The sequence below is a fragment of the Pongo pygmaeus genome, chromosome 9, assembly GCF_028885625.2.
Source record: "Pongo pygmaeus isolate AG05252 chromosome 9, NHGRI_mPonPyg2-v2.0_pri, whole genome shotgun sequence".
Taxonomy (NCBI): Eukaryota; Metazoa; Chordata; class Mammalia; order Primates; family Hominidae; genus Pongo; species Pongo pygmaeus.
In genome coordinates, this window is record NC_072382.2 from 1,908,211 (window position 1) to 1,922,811 (window position 14,601).

A 14,601-nucleotide genomic window follows, 5' to 3' on the forward strand; every position below is an offset into this window, starting at 1 on the left:
GCGTGTTCACGCCACCTTAACAGGCAGGGCTGTCCTGTGAGGAGTCCTGAGTGCTATGTTTTGAAAATATTTTGAAAACACTTGGCTACCCTAACAACGTGAGCAAAACATTTATTTTTCTGCCGAAAAGGTGGAAAGACTCATTTCTGCGAGGGAAATACGGCACTGGGGAGCAGCCGCGTGGCAGACTGGGAGGCCACGGAAGGGTCTTCCTGCGACATTTCTCTGAAGACCCCTCAGTGTCAGCATTGTTTCCGGGTGCACTCAGAGCCGGGGCTTCCCGCAGGCCCTGTGGGTTCTGTCCCCGTTCTCACTTGAGTCACCTGCAGAGCAGGACTTAACAAGGGCCCCTGTGAACAAGCGCCTCCAGGCATGGGAATACCAGGCCCCCAGGAGGGTGGGAGGGGCCTCAGAACCCCTCTCAGGGGCCGGGCCCAGCCCAACTGACAGTGACCAGTTCTGCTGGTGGGAGTCCGTGCTCCCCGGGGCTGGCCAGAGATGCAGGACTGAGCCCCATCTTTCACCCCAGCCAAGCGAGCCCCAGGCCCTCTTCTCCCGGCCAGCTGGCCTCCTGTCCTTGCGGCCTGAGTACACTCTGATCACTGTCTCTGTTCCCTCTCTCCCCCAACCCCGCCTTCTCCTGCTCCTGGCTTCTCCGGCTCTCAGAGGAAGCCCAGGAGGAAGGTAAGTGGGGTCCAAGGCCCCGGCCCCCATGCCCACTCCCCAGACTTCCCGCCCCACCCAACATTGACCTCCACCCCGCCTCTAAGGATTGCTGTGTGTCCCTGTCTAACCCTCTCCTCTCTCCCCTGCCACCTGCAACCCCCGGCTCTCCTCAGCTGCAGAAGTCCATGAGGAAGGTATGAGGACACAGGACTTCTTGTCCCCATGTGGGGCCCGGGGCCTGGCTGGAGCCCACATGGGGGTGGCGGGGACGGGGAGGGGGTGGAAGCCACTAGGTACCAGCCAGCCAAGGGGCCCCCACATGTGGCCCTAATGTAACCCACTAACCGCGGCCAATGCTTGACCAGAGAGAGAATGGGGTCTCGAGGGTGGGACCCCTTCCCCACAGCCCCCCAGGCAGTAGGGCCAGGGACTCCCCGGGCAGGTGCAGGCTGGGCTGCTGGTCAGCAGGGCGTCTCCAAGCATTGGGCAGAGGGGACACGTAGGCCCACCCTAGTCCTCTACCCCAGGGTAGGCAGTCGAGAGCCCGTGGTGGCGTCGACCCCTGGGCCTGGCCAGGAGGCCCGCCACATCTTGGGACAGCACAGAGTGAGGGGAGAGAAGGCGGCTGGGGGCAGAACCCTGCAGCCTGGCACACTCAGCTCCCTCGTGCACGTGCCCTCGTCAGCCCCGCAGGCCCCCTCACAGCCTTCTGCTGTGAGACCCTTGAGGTGCACACAGGCTGGGAGCAGATGGGAGGGCTGGGGTCCCATGCCCAGATCAGCGGGCAGAGCCATCATTGGTGCCCAGGGCTGCCAGCACCCTTGGAGGGTGGAAAGAATCCCATCAGGGAAAGAACGAGTGGGCCCCCAGCTGTTGGGATGGCAGGAAGTGGGGGTCCTGGGGACACCTTCCATGGCCCATCTGTAGCTCTGCCTCCCAGGGCTGCCAGCACTGCCTTTGTGGGCCCCTGGTGCCGCCCAGCCAGGCTACAACCTCGCACATGGGCCTTGGTGCCCCGGCCAGAGGCACGGACACCCTTCTGGGGGCGCCCCAGGACAGACAGGGGATGGGGGCGAGCAAAGGAAGGCCTAGCCCCAGTACCGAGCCTGCTCCACAAAGGGCAAGAGCCACAGCTCCCAGCCATCCTCTGAGCCTCAGTTTCCCTAACTGGGGTGCTCCCAGATGCTGAGAGCAGGGTTTGGGGACATGGGACTGGGGCGGTGGCCGCGCCTGGGCTAACTCTGACCGTGTCTTGCTCGCTCCCCGCACGCACCCCACCCTCGGCCTCGAGTGGCGATGGGCCGCTTTTCCATTAACCTCGGACCCTTCTCCTTTGACCTCTGACCCGCGGTTTTGCCTCTTGTTCCGTGGCCTCCTTGGCCCATGAAGTTCATGAACCAGGTACGTGCATGACTTCAATGCCACATGGGCACGTGTGGCCATGTGGGGGGTGCAGGACCCAAGAAGGAACAAGAGGGGCCGCGTAACCCTGCACAGCCCGGCCTGCTCGCTCTGCCGCCTCGGCACCCTCCTCTCTGCGCTGCCACCGCTCACACTGGTTCTCTCTCCCTCCCACCCTTTCTGCCCACCATGATGCTGCTTCTGCAGAGGAAGTTCAAGAAGGTGTGCCGGCGCTCCCCAGCCTCCAGGCCAGAGCCCCCGTCCTCCCTTCTGTTCTCTCTCGCTTCCTCCCTCTTGCCCGCCCCTTGTGACGTTTGCCACCAACAACTGAACCCGTTCTGGCCTCTGGGCTGGGGACACAGTGAGGACCCTGGCTTAGGAAGGGCTGGCCAATGCAGTGCAGGCTTCCTCTGTGTCTCCCAGGCAGAGAGGATTGATTCCATAGCCCGGGGACAACGAGCCTCTTCCTGGGCTGCCAACAGGAAGGTGGGAGGTGGGGGTGGCCAGCCTTGAGGCCGAGGCAGAACAGGCCTTGGGAGGACGGTGCTGGGGTCCACTGGGACCCTCTGGATCCACCAGGGTGGGGTGGGAAGAGCGCAGGAGAGGCCTCCACCCTGCCCCAGTTAGCAAGCCAGAAGCGGGAAGGTAGGGAGGGGTAAGGCGGAAGGGAGGGTGGAGGGGCAAGTGGAGTGAAGCAGAAAGGCAGGCTGAGGCCCAAGGTGGGGACGCTGGGGACCCAGAACAGCCAGGGGCCATGCGTGCAAAGGCCCAGTCAGGTCCCAGCATCCCACCCATTGCCTGGGCCCGAGCCAGACACACCCGGAGTGAGGAGGCCCCCTGGGTGGGCCTGCCCTCCCTGGTAGTGGGGCCGGCCGTACTGGGTGGAGGTCAGAGAGCTGCACATTCAAGTCAGGGGCCCCAGCTGGGGAGCGCTTCTCGGCTCCCCCCATTCCCGGGCCGTGAGGCTGAGGGGCTCCTCCCTGCTGGGCCTGAGCTCTTGCATGACTAGAGCCTCAGAGAGGCCCCTGGACAAGAAGGGACATGCTGGGAGGGGGATGGGACTCCAGCCATGCAGGGAGGTGTCCAGGACATGGCCTGTGGGGATGACAGGGTTGCTGGGCCACTCTGGAACCAGCACTGAGGCCAGCGGACAGACAGACAGACAGCAGGGGAGGGTGGGGCAGGAGCAGAGGAGGCAGGGCCGCAGGACAGCTTTGCTGCTTGGCTGTGTGCTTGCTCCCCAAAAGCGCTCAGCCTCTCACCCGAACTCGCCCTCCTCCCTGGCCGGCCTTCCCACCCAGAGGGGCTCCTCAGCCACACACTGCGTCCAGCAAAACCCCTAAGTCAGGGAGGCCAGGGCGGGCAGCCCATTCATCGTCCTCACCACGCTGTTCCTTCTGGGCCCTTGGTTGGAACGCTCAGCATGCCCCACCGCTCACTCCCGGTGCACACGCGCCCCAAGGCATCCGGAATGGGTGACCTCAGGCCCACCTGCAAAACCAAGAGCGCTGGCGGGCTCTCTGTGGGGTGCAGGGGGCTCCCAGGCAACCGAGGTATCTGCCAACGAGGAGGACTCAAGGACCAGTGCCCCCCAGGCCAGGCACTGGCAAGGCAGGACCCCCACTCCCAGGCCCAGGCCTGCTGGCCTTAGCCAAATGCAGGGGACGGTGCTGGGTCAGACTCAGAGGGCCAAGGGCATCGCATGTCAACGGCCTTGCTGCCACCTAAGGCCCAGAGCAGGGACTGAAGGGACAGGATGGGCGGGTGCCACTAGGCCAGCGGCAGACCCCACTCCTGGGCCCCAGCCGGGCCAGGCCAGCCAGGTCCACCCCAGGGTCTAGGAGCAGAGTGTATCCTAAAGGAAGCCACCCCTTATTAGGGTGGCCAGGGCAGGCCAGGCAGACCCCAGAGGTGGCCAGGGAGAGGTAGCAGGGGGGTCCCAGAGGGGCCCAGTCTCAGGACAGCAGCTGTGTGGTAGTCAGAGGGCAGGTCCCAGGGAGGTCAGGGATGAGCGTGACTGGGCTCCTGGCCTATGGATGGGGGCATTGGTGGACATTCTGGACTCAGGCTGGTGCTGAGACCAGCAAGGAGTTAGACAGCACGTTGCCAGCAGAGGCTCCTGAGGCCTGAGGGCTGTAGTCATTCCATGAACTGCTGGGTTCCACCCAGTAACACAGACTTTACAGGCAGGGGTCAGGCTCCGGGAAGCACGAAGCGAAGGGGCTGCACCCAACCGGCTGCAACGCACTCTTGGTGTGGAGGGTCTCAGATTCCAAGGTTGGCCCTGCCAGACCCAAGAGGACAGACTAGGGGGACAGATGAGACCCAGTGCCCTTAGCCCCCAACCTTGCCCCGCGAGGTGTCCGTGTCCCTCCTATTCTCCACTAGGTCTTCCAGGCAGGTGCTCCACTGGGCACCTAGCCCCTTCCACCCCCTCCCCAGGCATTGATTCACCGGCCCCAGCTTGGGGCACTTGTAGGGCCCCGCAGGCACACCCTGGAGAAGACAGTGTCCGAGTGAGAGGGGTGGGCCCCTTGCCCGCCACAGGCCCCTTGCCCACTGATCCCCCGCAGCTGTGCTGGCTTTTCTCTTGCATGTGTGCTTGTGCCTTTTGCTACCTGGAAGACACCGCAGAGGAGGACGCGGAAGGTAAGGGCCCGTCCCCGCCGCCGGAGATGCAGGACCCTGGCTCTAGCCGACGCAAGGGAAAGAGGACAGGCTGGGGTCTCTCACTGCCCTGCCTCCTTCTCCCTCTGTCCTCTTTCTCTTTCCCTGGCATGGGGGCCTTGGAGGGCCAGGTCTTGCTGCTCCGCATGGTGCCGCTGGGGTTGGGCTGCCAGGATCTGGCGGATGCCACCGCTCCGAGCTTCTGCCACACAGTGGAGGGGGAGTAAGCAGGACCAGCCAGCAGTGCCAGAGCCCGGGCCGGGCACGCCCCCTTCCCCTTTCTCCCAAGCCCCTTTCCTCCCAATCTTCTTCCCGAGCCCCTGTCCTCTTTCCTCATCTCCTCCCTTCCCAGCCTTCAAGGATGCTGCCTGTCTTGCTCCTATTTCTTCCCTACCTCTTCTTCACCCTTCCTCCCGGCCCCAGGCCCTGAGCTCTTCCTCTCCGACCCTGCCAGGGGCTTTTGCAGGCCTAGAGCAGAAACAGGACCCTCTTGTTTCTGGGGGTTGGGGGTACGCCCAGCTGAAAAGGATGGCGGCCTTCAGCGAGGGGGAACCCAGGGCTGCAGGCCGCCCAGTCTCACCCAGGCTGTCTCTCTCCCTCTCCCCACGCTGGTGTCCCTCTCCCCATGCTGGTGTCCCTCTCCTCACACTGGTGCTGTGCGGACCAGAGGAGAAACCGAGACCCAAGTGAGTGTGGGGTCCTGGCAGGCTCGGCGCTGAGCGTGTTCTGGGGTGGGGGCGGCCAAGTGAGTGTGGGGTCCTGGCAGGCCCGGCGCCTCATGTGTTCCATGGTGGAGGCAGAGGAGTGAGCCAGGGCCGGATGCCTGGAGCCTGCATTCAGAGGGACGCTCAGAGCGCAGGGTGGGAGGGATGATGAGGGTCACCTGGGAGATGGGCTTGGGAGGCCCAGCAGGGTGTGATTTTGCCCAGGGTCATCCGGTGCAGACAAGGAGGGCTTCCTGCAGGAGGAGGCTACTGATGAGGAAGGAGGGAGGAGAGGTGGGTGGGAGAGAGTCGAGGAAGGAAGGGGGGGCACCGGGTGCAGGGAGTGTGGCCACTGCAACACCCCACGGCCTTCAGGGGACCACACCATGCCCGGCCATCCTTCTAGGACTCCCAGAGCCCTAGATGTGAAAAGCGACAAGAAAGTGAGTCCAGAAGTGGAGAGGGGTGGGGGACTCAGCCCAGAAACCCACTTCAGAATGATACCTTGACCGCGTCCAAAAGAGCTCACTGTGCAGGGGCCCCTGCTCCCCTTTGGGGCAGAATTCAGAGGAGCTTGTCCTCATCGCACCTGCTTGTGAGCACTTCAGGGGTTGTTTTTTTTAATGCAGCTCTTCTGACTTTTCTGCTTTTGATTGGTATTCACAAGCCACAGCACTCGCTACGTGATTCACCATTTTGTCTCTCGAGCGCTCTTGCCTGCGTTTTGCTCTGCGCGAGGTGGAATCTTAGAGCATCTTAGCACACTCTCACTGTTGGCTCCCACTTGGGGAGCATTGCAGATTCTCAGAAGAAGAGTGAGAACATCTGAAGGGTACAGCCGGCATATTCCCATCCTTTGCACTGTATTTTTCAGTGATTTTAAGTACAGTAATGCCGGATCATGAGATATTTTCTCATTTTAGAAAAATTGTTTGTGTTTTCCTTATGAAAATAAAACACCTCATGAAAGAAAATTTGGAAAATATATAAAAGTCAAATGAAGAAAAAACGTCATCTATAATTCTGCCACCCAGCCAGCCAGACTGTGGAAAAGAGCAGAAAGAAATAAAAAGCCTTATTTCTTCCTTTTTTCCATGCATAGCACTTGGAAAAAAAAAGATTTAAAGTCGGCCCTGTTTTTCAAACATCGTACCGTCTCTACGACCTTGAATTCTGCTTTTTTTAAAATTTAGCACTATTCATAAGTATTTTTCCATGTTTTTACACAGTCTTCTTAAATATTTTGAATGGCCACATAATATTCCATCAATTGGACAAACCATAATTTTCCTAACCATTCCCCTATTGCAGGCTTTCCCCAATATTTTACTATCATAAATAACGCTGGTTGGAAAGCGTTTTCCGTCTTTAGGGTTATTTCCGTAGGCCACATTCCCAGAACTGGAATTACTGGGTCAAAGAGTATGAATGTTCTTAAGGCTTTGACATCCACTGCCAAATTGCTTTCCACAAGGGCCTGGCCAACGCCGTCTCCTACGTGGGATGTGAGCGGGTCTGTGTCCCACACCCTCCTCACCCAGGGACAGGAACGTGCTTTTACATTGCAACCTCTGATGGATGAGAAACGGCACCTCATGGTTGTTTGGCTTTGCGCCCTAACAGTCACTCAGGGCCAGCGTTTCCCTGAGTTTGGGATGGGTCGTCTCTTCTCTGAGAACTCGTAGCTACGGCCATTGCTCATTTGTCTCCTGGTGGAGGAATCTCTGTGTTTTCTTAGTCATCAGTTTGCATAAGGATATAAGTCTTCTCTGTATTTGCTGAAAATATTTTTTTAGTCTTTTTTTTTTTTGCCTTTCCATTTTCCGTTTTTTTTTTTTTTTTCACATACATAAGTTTTTCATTTGCGTGGCGTCATCTGGCCTTGTTTCCCTTAGAGGCACCTTCTGGTGCTTCTGAGCTTAGGAAACCCTTTCCTGCTCCAGTTTCTGATTGATATTTAGTTCCACTTTCTTCTAGGGTTTGTTGGAAAAAATTGTTGTTGTTTTAACTCTTTGCTGCATCTGGAATGTATTGGTGAGAGGAGGGGACTGCACACCCAGCCAGAGAGGGGGCCTCGTTTCCCCTTCAGATTGCTTTCTTCCCAGCCCCTCTCCTCCTTCCTTTGGGCCCCCAGAGAGAAAGATGAAAGAGGGGCTGGGGAAAGGCACAGACTCGCAGCAGCCATTCCTGCCCAGGGAGGCCACCGCCACCCACAGTGGCCGAAGCTTCTCACCCGACCTGGCTGCGTTTGTTTATCTGTTTGAGAAGGAAACAGAGGTGCCCTCCCTGGTAGCTGGGGTTCAGTGACATTGCAATGGCCAGAAGCCAAAAGGCAGACGGTGGTGCTGGAAGCTGAAGCCTTCTTGAGGGGCTCAAGCCACTCTCAGGATGGTGGTCTACAAACTTCATAAGAATAAAGCTGGGGCAAACGTGCCACTAGGCGGGCATCCTCGGCTGGGGGCAAGAGCAGGACGGCAGGCACCAGGGTCAGCAGGGGCCAGTGGGGAAAGCGCCAGGCTGACCCTCTGGGGTGGGTTCCCGGGTCTCTGCTCACGGGCCTCTTTGTCTCCTCTTCAGACTCACTGCTCCTAAGATCCCAGAAGGGGAGAAAGTGGACTTCGATGTAAGTTTACGGGACTCTGGTTAACATGGCCACGGTTTCCCCACACCCCAGCTTTTGGGCTCTAGGCTAGGCCTCAGAAGGTCACTTCCTCCCAAGCAGCCAGAGCCGGGGCCTCCTGGGTCCAGGCAATTCTACCATAACTTATTCCTGGGCCAGAGGAAACCCCTCTAACAATAAACATCTCTCTTCCCTTCTCCTCCATCTATCCTTCTATCCATCCATCCACCCACCCACGTAAGCTCCTACCCATTCACCTATCCATTCATACACCCACCCACCCATCCACTCAACCATCTATCCATCCATTCATCCACCCAACCACTCAACCACCCACCTACCCATCCATCTTTCCATCCATCCATCCATCCATCCATCCATCCATCCTGCCTAACTTCCATCCATCCAACCAGCCACGTATCCACTCACCCATTCATCCATCCATCCACCCACCCAACCACCCATCCATACACTCACCCACCTATCCACTGACTCATCTCTCCGTTCACCTACTCGCTCACCCACCCATCCACCCATCCATCCATCCATTCATACCACTCATTCATCTACTCATCCATCCATCGATCCATCTATCATCCACTTACTCACGTAACCATCCACTCATCCACCCTCCAACCCACCCATCCACCCATTCACCCATTCGTCCTCCCATCCACCCACCCACCCACTCACCCACCATCCACGCATCCTCTACCATTAATCCACACGTCCATCCCTCCACCCATCTACCTATCCATCCATTCATCCATCTATCCATTTCTCCAATCATCCATCTATCCACCCAGTCATCTGTCTCCATCCTCTCTCACTCATCCACCCACCTATCAGTTCATCTGTTCACATGCCTATCTATTTATCCAACAATTTCTCTCATTCTGCAGTCTTCTCTCTGCCAGGCCCATGCAGGGCATCTCTGAGGATGATGACAGAGCCAAGTCAGGGCCAGTTCATCCTAAGGATGCCGAGGACCTTATGGCTGGGCACCATCCCTGCTGTGTGTCTCAGGAATCAGGCCACCCTAGGCCTCTCTGAGGATAGCAGCCATGGCAATATGGAGAAGGCAAAACATTCCTTGCCACTTGCCATTTTCATGGTGGCCGAGGGAGTCAGGGCTTCTCTTCTGGGGCAAGGGAAGGGACCTCTTGCTGCAAGGCAGGCCAGGCAGGGCAGAGGTTGGAGAGAGGGGTGGGGCTCACTCCCACTGCCCCTGCCCACAGGACATCCAGAAGAAGCGTCAGAACAAAGACCTAATGGAGCTCCAGGCCCTCATCGACAGCCACTTTGAGGCCCGGAAGAAGGAGGAGGAGGAGCTGATCGCTCTCAAAGAGAGAATCGTGAGTGGGGCAGTTCAGGTTGCAGCAGGGGCTGGTGGACACCCTTGGAGGAGCTGGGGACAGGGCCGAGCAGACCCCCCTTCTCTGGCTGCAGGAGAAGCGCCGTGCGGAGAGAGCGGAGCAGCAGAGGATTCGTGCAGAGAAGGAGAGGGAGCGCCAGAACAGACTGGCGGTGAGGGCACCATCCGCACTGCTGCCTCATCAGTGAATGAGCCCCAGGCCCAGAGAAATACAGGGGCTGAGACCTTCCTCCTCCCGGGGTTCCTATTGTCATTGGCCAATGATCAGAGCCACTGGCTAAGGCCCCAGCGCCCTGCAGAACCCCTTGCCAGAACACAAATCCTGGCCAAAACCTGGATCTTCCTTCCAGATAGTTCTAAGCCCAGGGTGGGCCCTTCCAGACAGCTGTAAGCCCAGGGTGGGTCCCTAAAGCCTGCCCAGAAAGCATAGCCCTCTCTCCATCCCTGAGCATCTTGGGGATGGGGTCTCCACAGGAGGAAAAGGCCAGAAGGGAGGAGGAAGATGCCAAGAGGAGAGCAGAGGACGACCTGAAGAAGAAGAAAGCTCTGTCTTCCATGGGAGCCAACTACAGCAGCTACCTGGCCAAGGTGCGTGCCGCTGCTGGGAGCACGGTGGCAGCCTTCAGCGTGGGCTACGCCCTGCGCCCTCCTGAGACCAGGCCCCTCTCTTTGGGCCTGTCCCCTACAGGCCGATCAGAAGAGAGGCAAGAAGCAGACGGCCCGGGAAATGAAGAAGAAGATTCTGGCTGAGAGACGCAAGCCGCTCAACATCGACCACCTCGGTGAAGACAAACTGAGGTGAGGGGTGGGTGTTGTGGGGTTCAGCCCCACGGGGTGGCCCTGCAGGAGCTGCCGACTGCTCCTCAGGCTGCCAAGGACCATGCTCCTCAGTGGCTGGAGGAGGACTCCAGGGGCCTGGCCCTGCCTTTGGGGCTTATTCAACGAAGCCCCACCACTTCCTCTGCCCCAGGGATAAGGCCAAGGAGCTCTGGGAGACCCTGCACCAGCTGGAGATGGACAAGTTCGAGTTTGGGGAGAAGCTGAAACGCCAGAAATATGATGTGAGTCCTGGCACCTCCGGCCCTGGGGCCCTAGCGGCTTTCACCCACCAACCAGAGCAGCCACCTCCCTGCGTCCCTACCAGACTCTGGACCTGCCCACCCCAGGGACCTGGGCCCTGAGAGGCCCACACAGGCTGTTGCCACTGACCCCTGGCTGAGGCTACTCTCCTGCTGGGGACTGTGGCCAGAGCCCGTCCTCCTGGCTGGCCATGCAGCACCCTGAGCGATGAACCTGGCCCCTTTGGGAGGCCTTGGTTACCCCTGCCATGAGGACTGTCATGGCAGAGTAGCCATGGCCAAGTGGACTCAGGGTTCATTTTCGGAACCACTTTAAGCTTACAGAAAGTCCCCATCATCACCCAGCTCAGCCCCGGGGCACCGAGTCCGTCTGGTGTGGGGTGTCCTTTCCACAGAGCCTCCTCCGCAAACCCAGACTCTGGCTTCCACCAGGGCCCCAGACACCTGCTTCCTTGGGGCAGGCAGAGAGGGGTGACACACTGCACCCCGCGGTTGGGAAAGGGGGCCTGGGACTGTGCCCCTCTGGGACGGAGCAGAGCCACCATCCCATGCAGGCACTATTGCTGCGGGCAAAGCTGAGACTGGGGAAGGCAACCTGCCTGGGTGGCCTCAGGGGCTGGGGTACAACGTGGGAGCTAGGATGGAAGCCAAGCTGCTTCCCACCCTCCCAAACACCCCTGTGGGCTCCAGGGGCAAGGGGTGAGGGGTGCAGCCATGGGCGATCCGCATGCTCGGGGCAAATGCAGACACTCCAGCATCACCATCAAGGCCATGATGTCCACCCTCCAGCACCGCCAGAGGCCCCAGGGGAGGGCAGTTGTGCCCATGGGGCTTGTGCTCTACCCAGGTGCAGCGGGTGCGGGGCGACCAGTCCAAGCCAGCCGGACAAATCCGAGCTCCTTCTCGGGGGTTCTGGGCAGGCCACCTGTTCCACCTGAGCTTCCGCGAGCTCCCCTCCGACAGAGGCAGGGCGATTACACTCCCTCCCAGAGCTGTCCCCAGGGGGTCCAGGCATGAGGGACAGCCCTGACCTCACCCTCGGGGCTCTCCCAGAGGGGCTGGCCCCGAGATGGGCTTCACAGCACAGGACCCAGGCCCTTCCCATGCTGTGTTCCCAGAGCTGAGTCAGGGACCCACTGGCTCTGGATAGATGCGGCCACAGTGGGCTCCCAAGGGCTCCAGAGCCTGGAGGGCCATCACCAGGCCAAGCTAGCCCACAGCGGGGCCTCGATGCCCCAGCCGCCCATCCAGCCTTGTAACCATCTTGGTCTTTCTAGATCATGAATGTCCGGGCCAGAGTGCAGATGCTGGCCAAGTTGTAAGTAGCCGGGTCCGCCCTGGGCCAGGCCCATGGGTGTGCGCTGCACGGTGAGGTGAACCTCTCGCATGGCTAAAACCTGGATCGCTCAGGATGCTGGCGGCAGGGGGCCTGGAGCCTTCCTCCTGCCCCCGCTCTACCCTCGTGCCTGCAGCCAGGGGCTTCCCAGTGGCCGCTGCCCTGTTGGCAAGCGAGGAAGGGCCCCCACCTTCCCAGGAGCTCCACCTCAAGCCAGCAGCGGCCACAGAGTGCCCCCGGGCGCAGGCACGAGGGCGGGAGCGGCTGGCCCAGGAGCAGGAGGGCCGCTCGGAGCTCTGAGCTCAGCGGCTGAAGGGAGCGGGAGCTGGGAAGGAGGGGTCTGCAGGCCTCACCTGCAACCCTCCCCCGGCCCCATCCATGCTCCGTGCTCCCCGCCCCACATCCTGCCGCAGGCTGAAGGTAAGTGGCCAGCTACGGGCTGCTGTGTGTGGCAGTCCAGGCCAGTACAGGCCGGCGAGAGTAAGTCCAGGCACGAGCCCGAGGGCCACGGGACGGTGTCCCCCTGCACAAGGAGCCAGGACACAGTAAGGGAGCCGAGGAGCCCTCACGGGAGCCCAGCAGCCCTGGGTCGCGCAGCCCAGCCCACCCTGCGGTGGAGACAGGCCTTCACCCAGTACACGCAGGCCTGGCCCTCGGGTCGTTGCAGTGAATCACTCATGTTGTTCACAGATCACCACGCTCAGGAGCCGTATTGACCAGGCCCAGAAGCAGTGAGTAGCCCTGCCGTCCTCGCTCCGCACTGGGCACAGGGGCCCTTGGGGCCAGCCGCTGTAGCCAGTCCCTAGCAAGGGCCGGTGGTGGCTGGCCTCTGCAGGGCAGTAACGAGACTAACCCGGCCAGGCCACCCGGGCCAGCATGCCCAGGCCTGTGGCCAGGGACCCGGAGCCTCCTCCCTGTCCTGCACACAAGGGAGCCCTGAGGGATGGCAGAGTCAGGAGGAGGGAGCCCAATGGGGCTTGCCTGTCACGCCCTCGCCCCGAGTCTGGCACTGGCTGCAGGGAGAGGGCAGCCAGGGGACCCCTAGACGGGGCTACTCGGGGGGTCTTTGGTGTGGCCAGCCTGGGCCCTGGGGTATCCCACCAGTGTCCCACCCTCCAAGGGAACCTGGGACAGGGAATTAAGCAGTCAGGGCTTCATCACCAGCCCCTCTGTGACGCTGGGCAAAATCATGGACTCCTCAGGACGGTGAAACCTCGTCCATAAAATCGTGTCCCCGGGGGCTGTGGGATCCCTTGACACGGCTACTCGACCACCTGCTTGGGGCTGCACCCAGGGTGCCCCCGGCGACGCCACGCTGGGGATCCTGTCACCGAGCCCAGTTGCACAGCCAGTTCCATTTCCCCAAGGATCGCAGTGTTCGGGGGCTACTTGGAGTTTCGATGTTTTCTGGGATTCTTCTCCCTCCTCCTGTAGCCCTGGCTTCCCTGCGGCGCGCAGGGCAGGCTCCTGCGTGGTGCACGTGACCTCATGGCCTCCCTGTTGTGCCATCGGGGTCGTTGCAGGCCCCTCTGAGGGTGGGCAGTCGGCGTGGTGTGCATGTGCTGAGGGTGCCCAGGAACGTGTGCATGTGCTGAGGGTGCCCAGGAATGTGTGCATGTGCTGAGGGTGCCCAGGAACGTGTGCATGTGCTGAGGGTGCCCAGGAACGTGTGCATGTGCTGAGGGTGCCCAGGAACGTGTGTGGGGGCCTTTGCCAGCCAGGTGTCCTGCTGGGCAGCCGCATCTGAATGGGGCCGGCCTCGCGGGCCGGAGCACTCCTGTTCTCCACCCGCCTTCGTCCCTCACCCGCATCCAGCTACTCCTGGTTTGCGGCCACTTGAAGGCCTCAGACAAACGGGGCAGGCTCCTGGGACTGCCACCCCTCAGAGGCCACCGTCTGGAGGGGCATGAGCTCTTTCGAGGCCAAGCGTCTAGGATTATCATTATCTGCTAAGACAGTCTTCCCCAGCTCGGGGGTCTGTCTGCAGTGGTACCTCAGGCAAGGAAGGGAGGACAGAGGGAGGGTGCCCCGGGCTCACGTGCCAGCCCTCTAACCACACTAACGATCTAGGCCCACCAGGCACAGGTGAGTGGGCACTGCCTGGACTGAAGCTGGGTGTGCGCCGTGAGCTTGGGTCGGGCCTGTGCCCTGAGAGCAGCCTGGGGTCAGGCTGAGAGTCCGCCCAGGGTGGGGGACCAGGAGAGGCACGGCCAGAGGCCCTGACCCTGAAGGATCACTTGCTTCCCATTTGCAGCAGCAAGAAGGCTGGGACCCCAGCCAAGGGCAAAGTCGGCGGGCGCTGGAAGTAGAGAGGCCAGAAAGGCCCCTCGAGGCAGAGACCCTCCGCCCTCTTGCACACCAGGGCCGCTCGTGGGACTCCACATCCTCCAGCCCCCACAATCCTGTCAGGGGCTCCTTGACAGTCCTGGGGGTGGAGAGGCCATCCCGGGGCATCCCCCGCATCTCTGTCGTTGCTGCCTCCATCCTCTGGGGCCTGTGAATAAAGCCGCAGACCCCCCTTCACAGTGTGTACTTGCTTCTGCATGGGGGCCCCAGGGGACACGGGAGGAGGCAGGTAGGGGCTAGCCAATGGCACAGCGTCCTGGTCATCTGCGGGACCAGCTCAGGAGGGCACTGGCCAGCACGTGCCACCTGCTGCTACGGCCAGGGCGGTGCCTGGATGCCCATCAGACGCTGCCCACAGCTTTTCCCTCTAAAACGTGGGCTCCATCCCCGCCCAAGCCTATAGGACC

At 60.7% G+C, this 14,601-nt stretch overlaps 1 protein-coding gene across 5 annotated transcripts; it reads left to right on the top strand.

The window, feature by feature from the left end:
• Positions 1–433: 433 nt before the first annotated feature.
• TNNT3 (troponin T3, fast skeletal type) lies at positions 434–14,367 on the top strand. Of its 5 annotated transcripts, XM_054440840.1 has the most exons (12): positions 434–684; positions 840–860; positions 4,693–4,716; positions 5,402–5,420; positions 8,016–8,061; positions 9,297–9,413; positions 9,508–9,585; positions 9,908–10,021; positions 10,122–10,231; positions 10,404–10,494; positions 12,539–12,579; positions 14,103–14,367. In XM_054440840.1, the coding sequence occupies exons 6-12, from the start codon at positions 9,330–9,332 to the stop codon at positions 14,155–14,157; spliced, it is 573 nt and encodes a 190-aa protein (XP_054296815.1). In that variant the 5' UTR covers positions 434–684; positions 840–860; positions 4,693–4,716; positions 5,402–5,420; positions 8,016–8,061; positions 9,297–9,329; the 3' UTR covers positions 14,158–14,367. The 5 variants fall into 5 exon arrangements, with proteins under 5 accessions (XP_054296815.1, XP_054296817.1, XP_054296819.1 ...); XM_054440843.2 differs by lacking the exons at positions 434–684; positions 840–860 and adding an exon at positions 4,239–4,344 and having other exon boundaries at positions 14,103–14,331; XM_054440842.1 differs by lacking the exons at positions 840–860; positions 4,693–4,716 and having other exon boundaries at positions 667–684.
• Positions 14,368–14,601: the final 234 nt, after the last annotated feature.

Coding starts and splice junctions, on each gene's coding strand:
- TNNT3 (XM_054440839.1), top strand. CDS start 4,386: ATGAGACCCAGTGCCCTTAGCCCCCAACCTTGCCCCGCGAGGTGTCCG. Junction 9,414..9,507: donor TCGCTCTCAAAGAGAGAATC/GTGAGTGGGGCA, acceptor CTCTGGCTGCAG/GAGAAGCGCCGTGCGGAGAG. Junction 12,580..14,102: donor ATTGACCAGGCCCAGAAGCA/GTGAGTAGCCCT, acceptor TCCCATTTGCAG/CAGCAAGAAGGCTGGGACCC.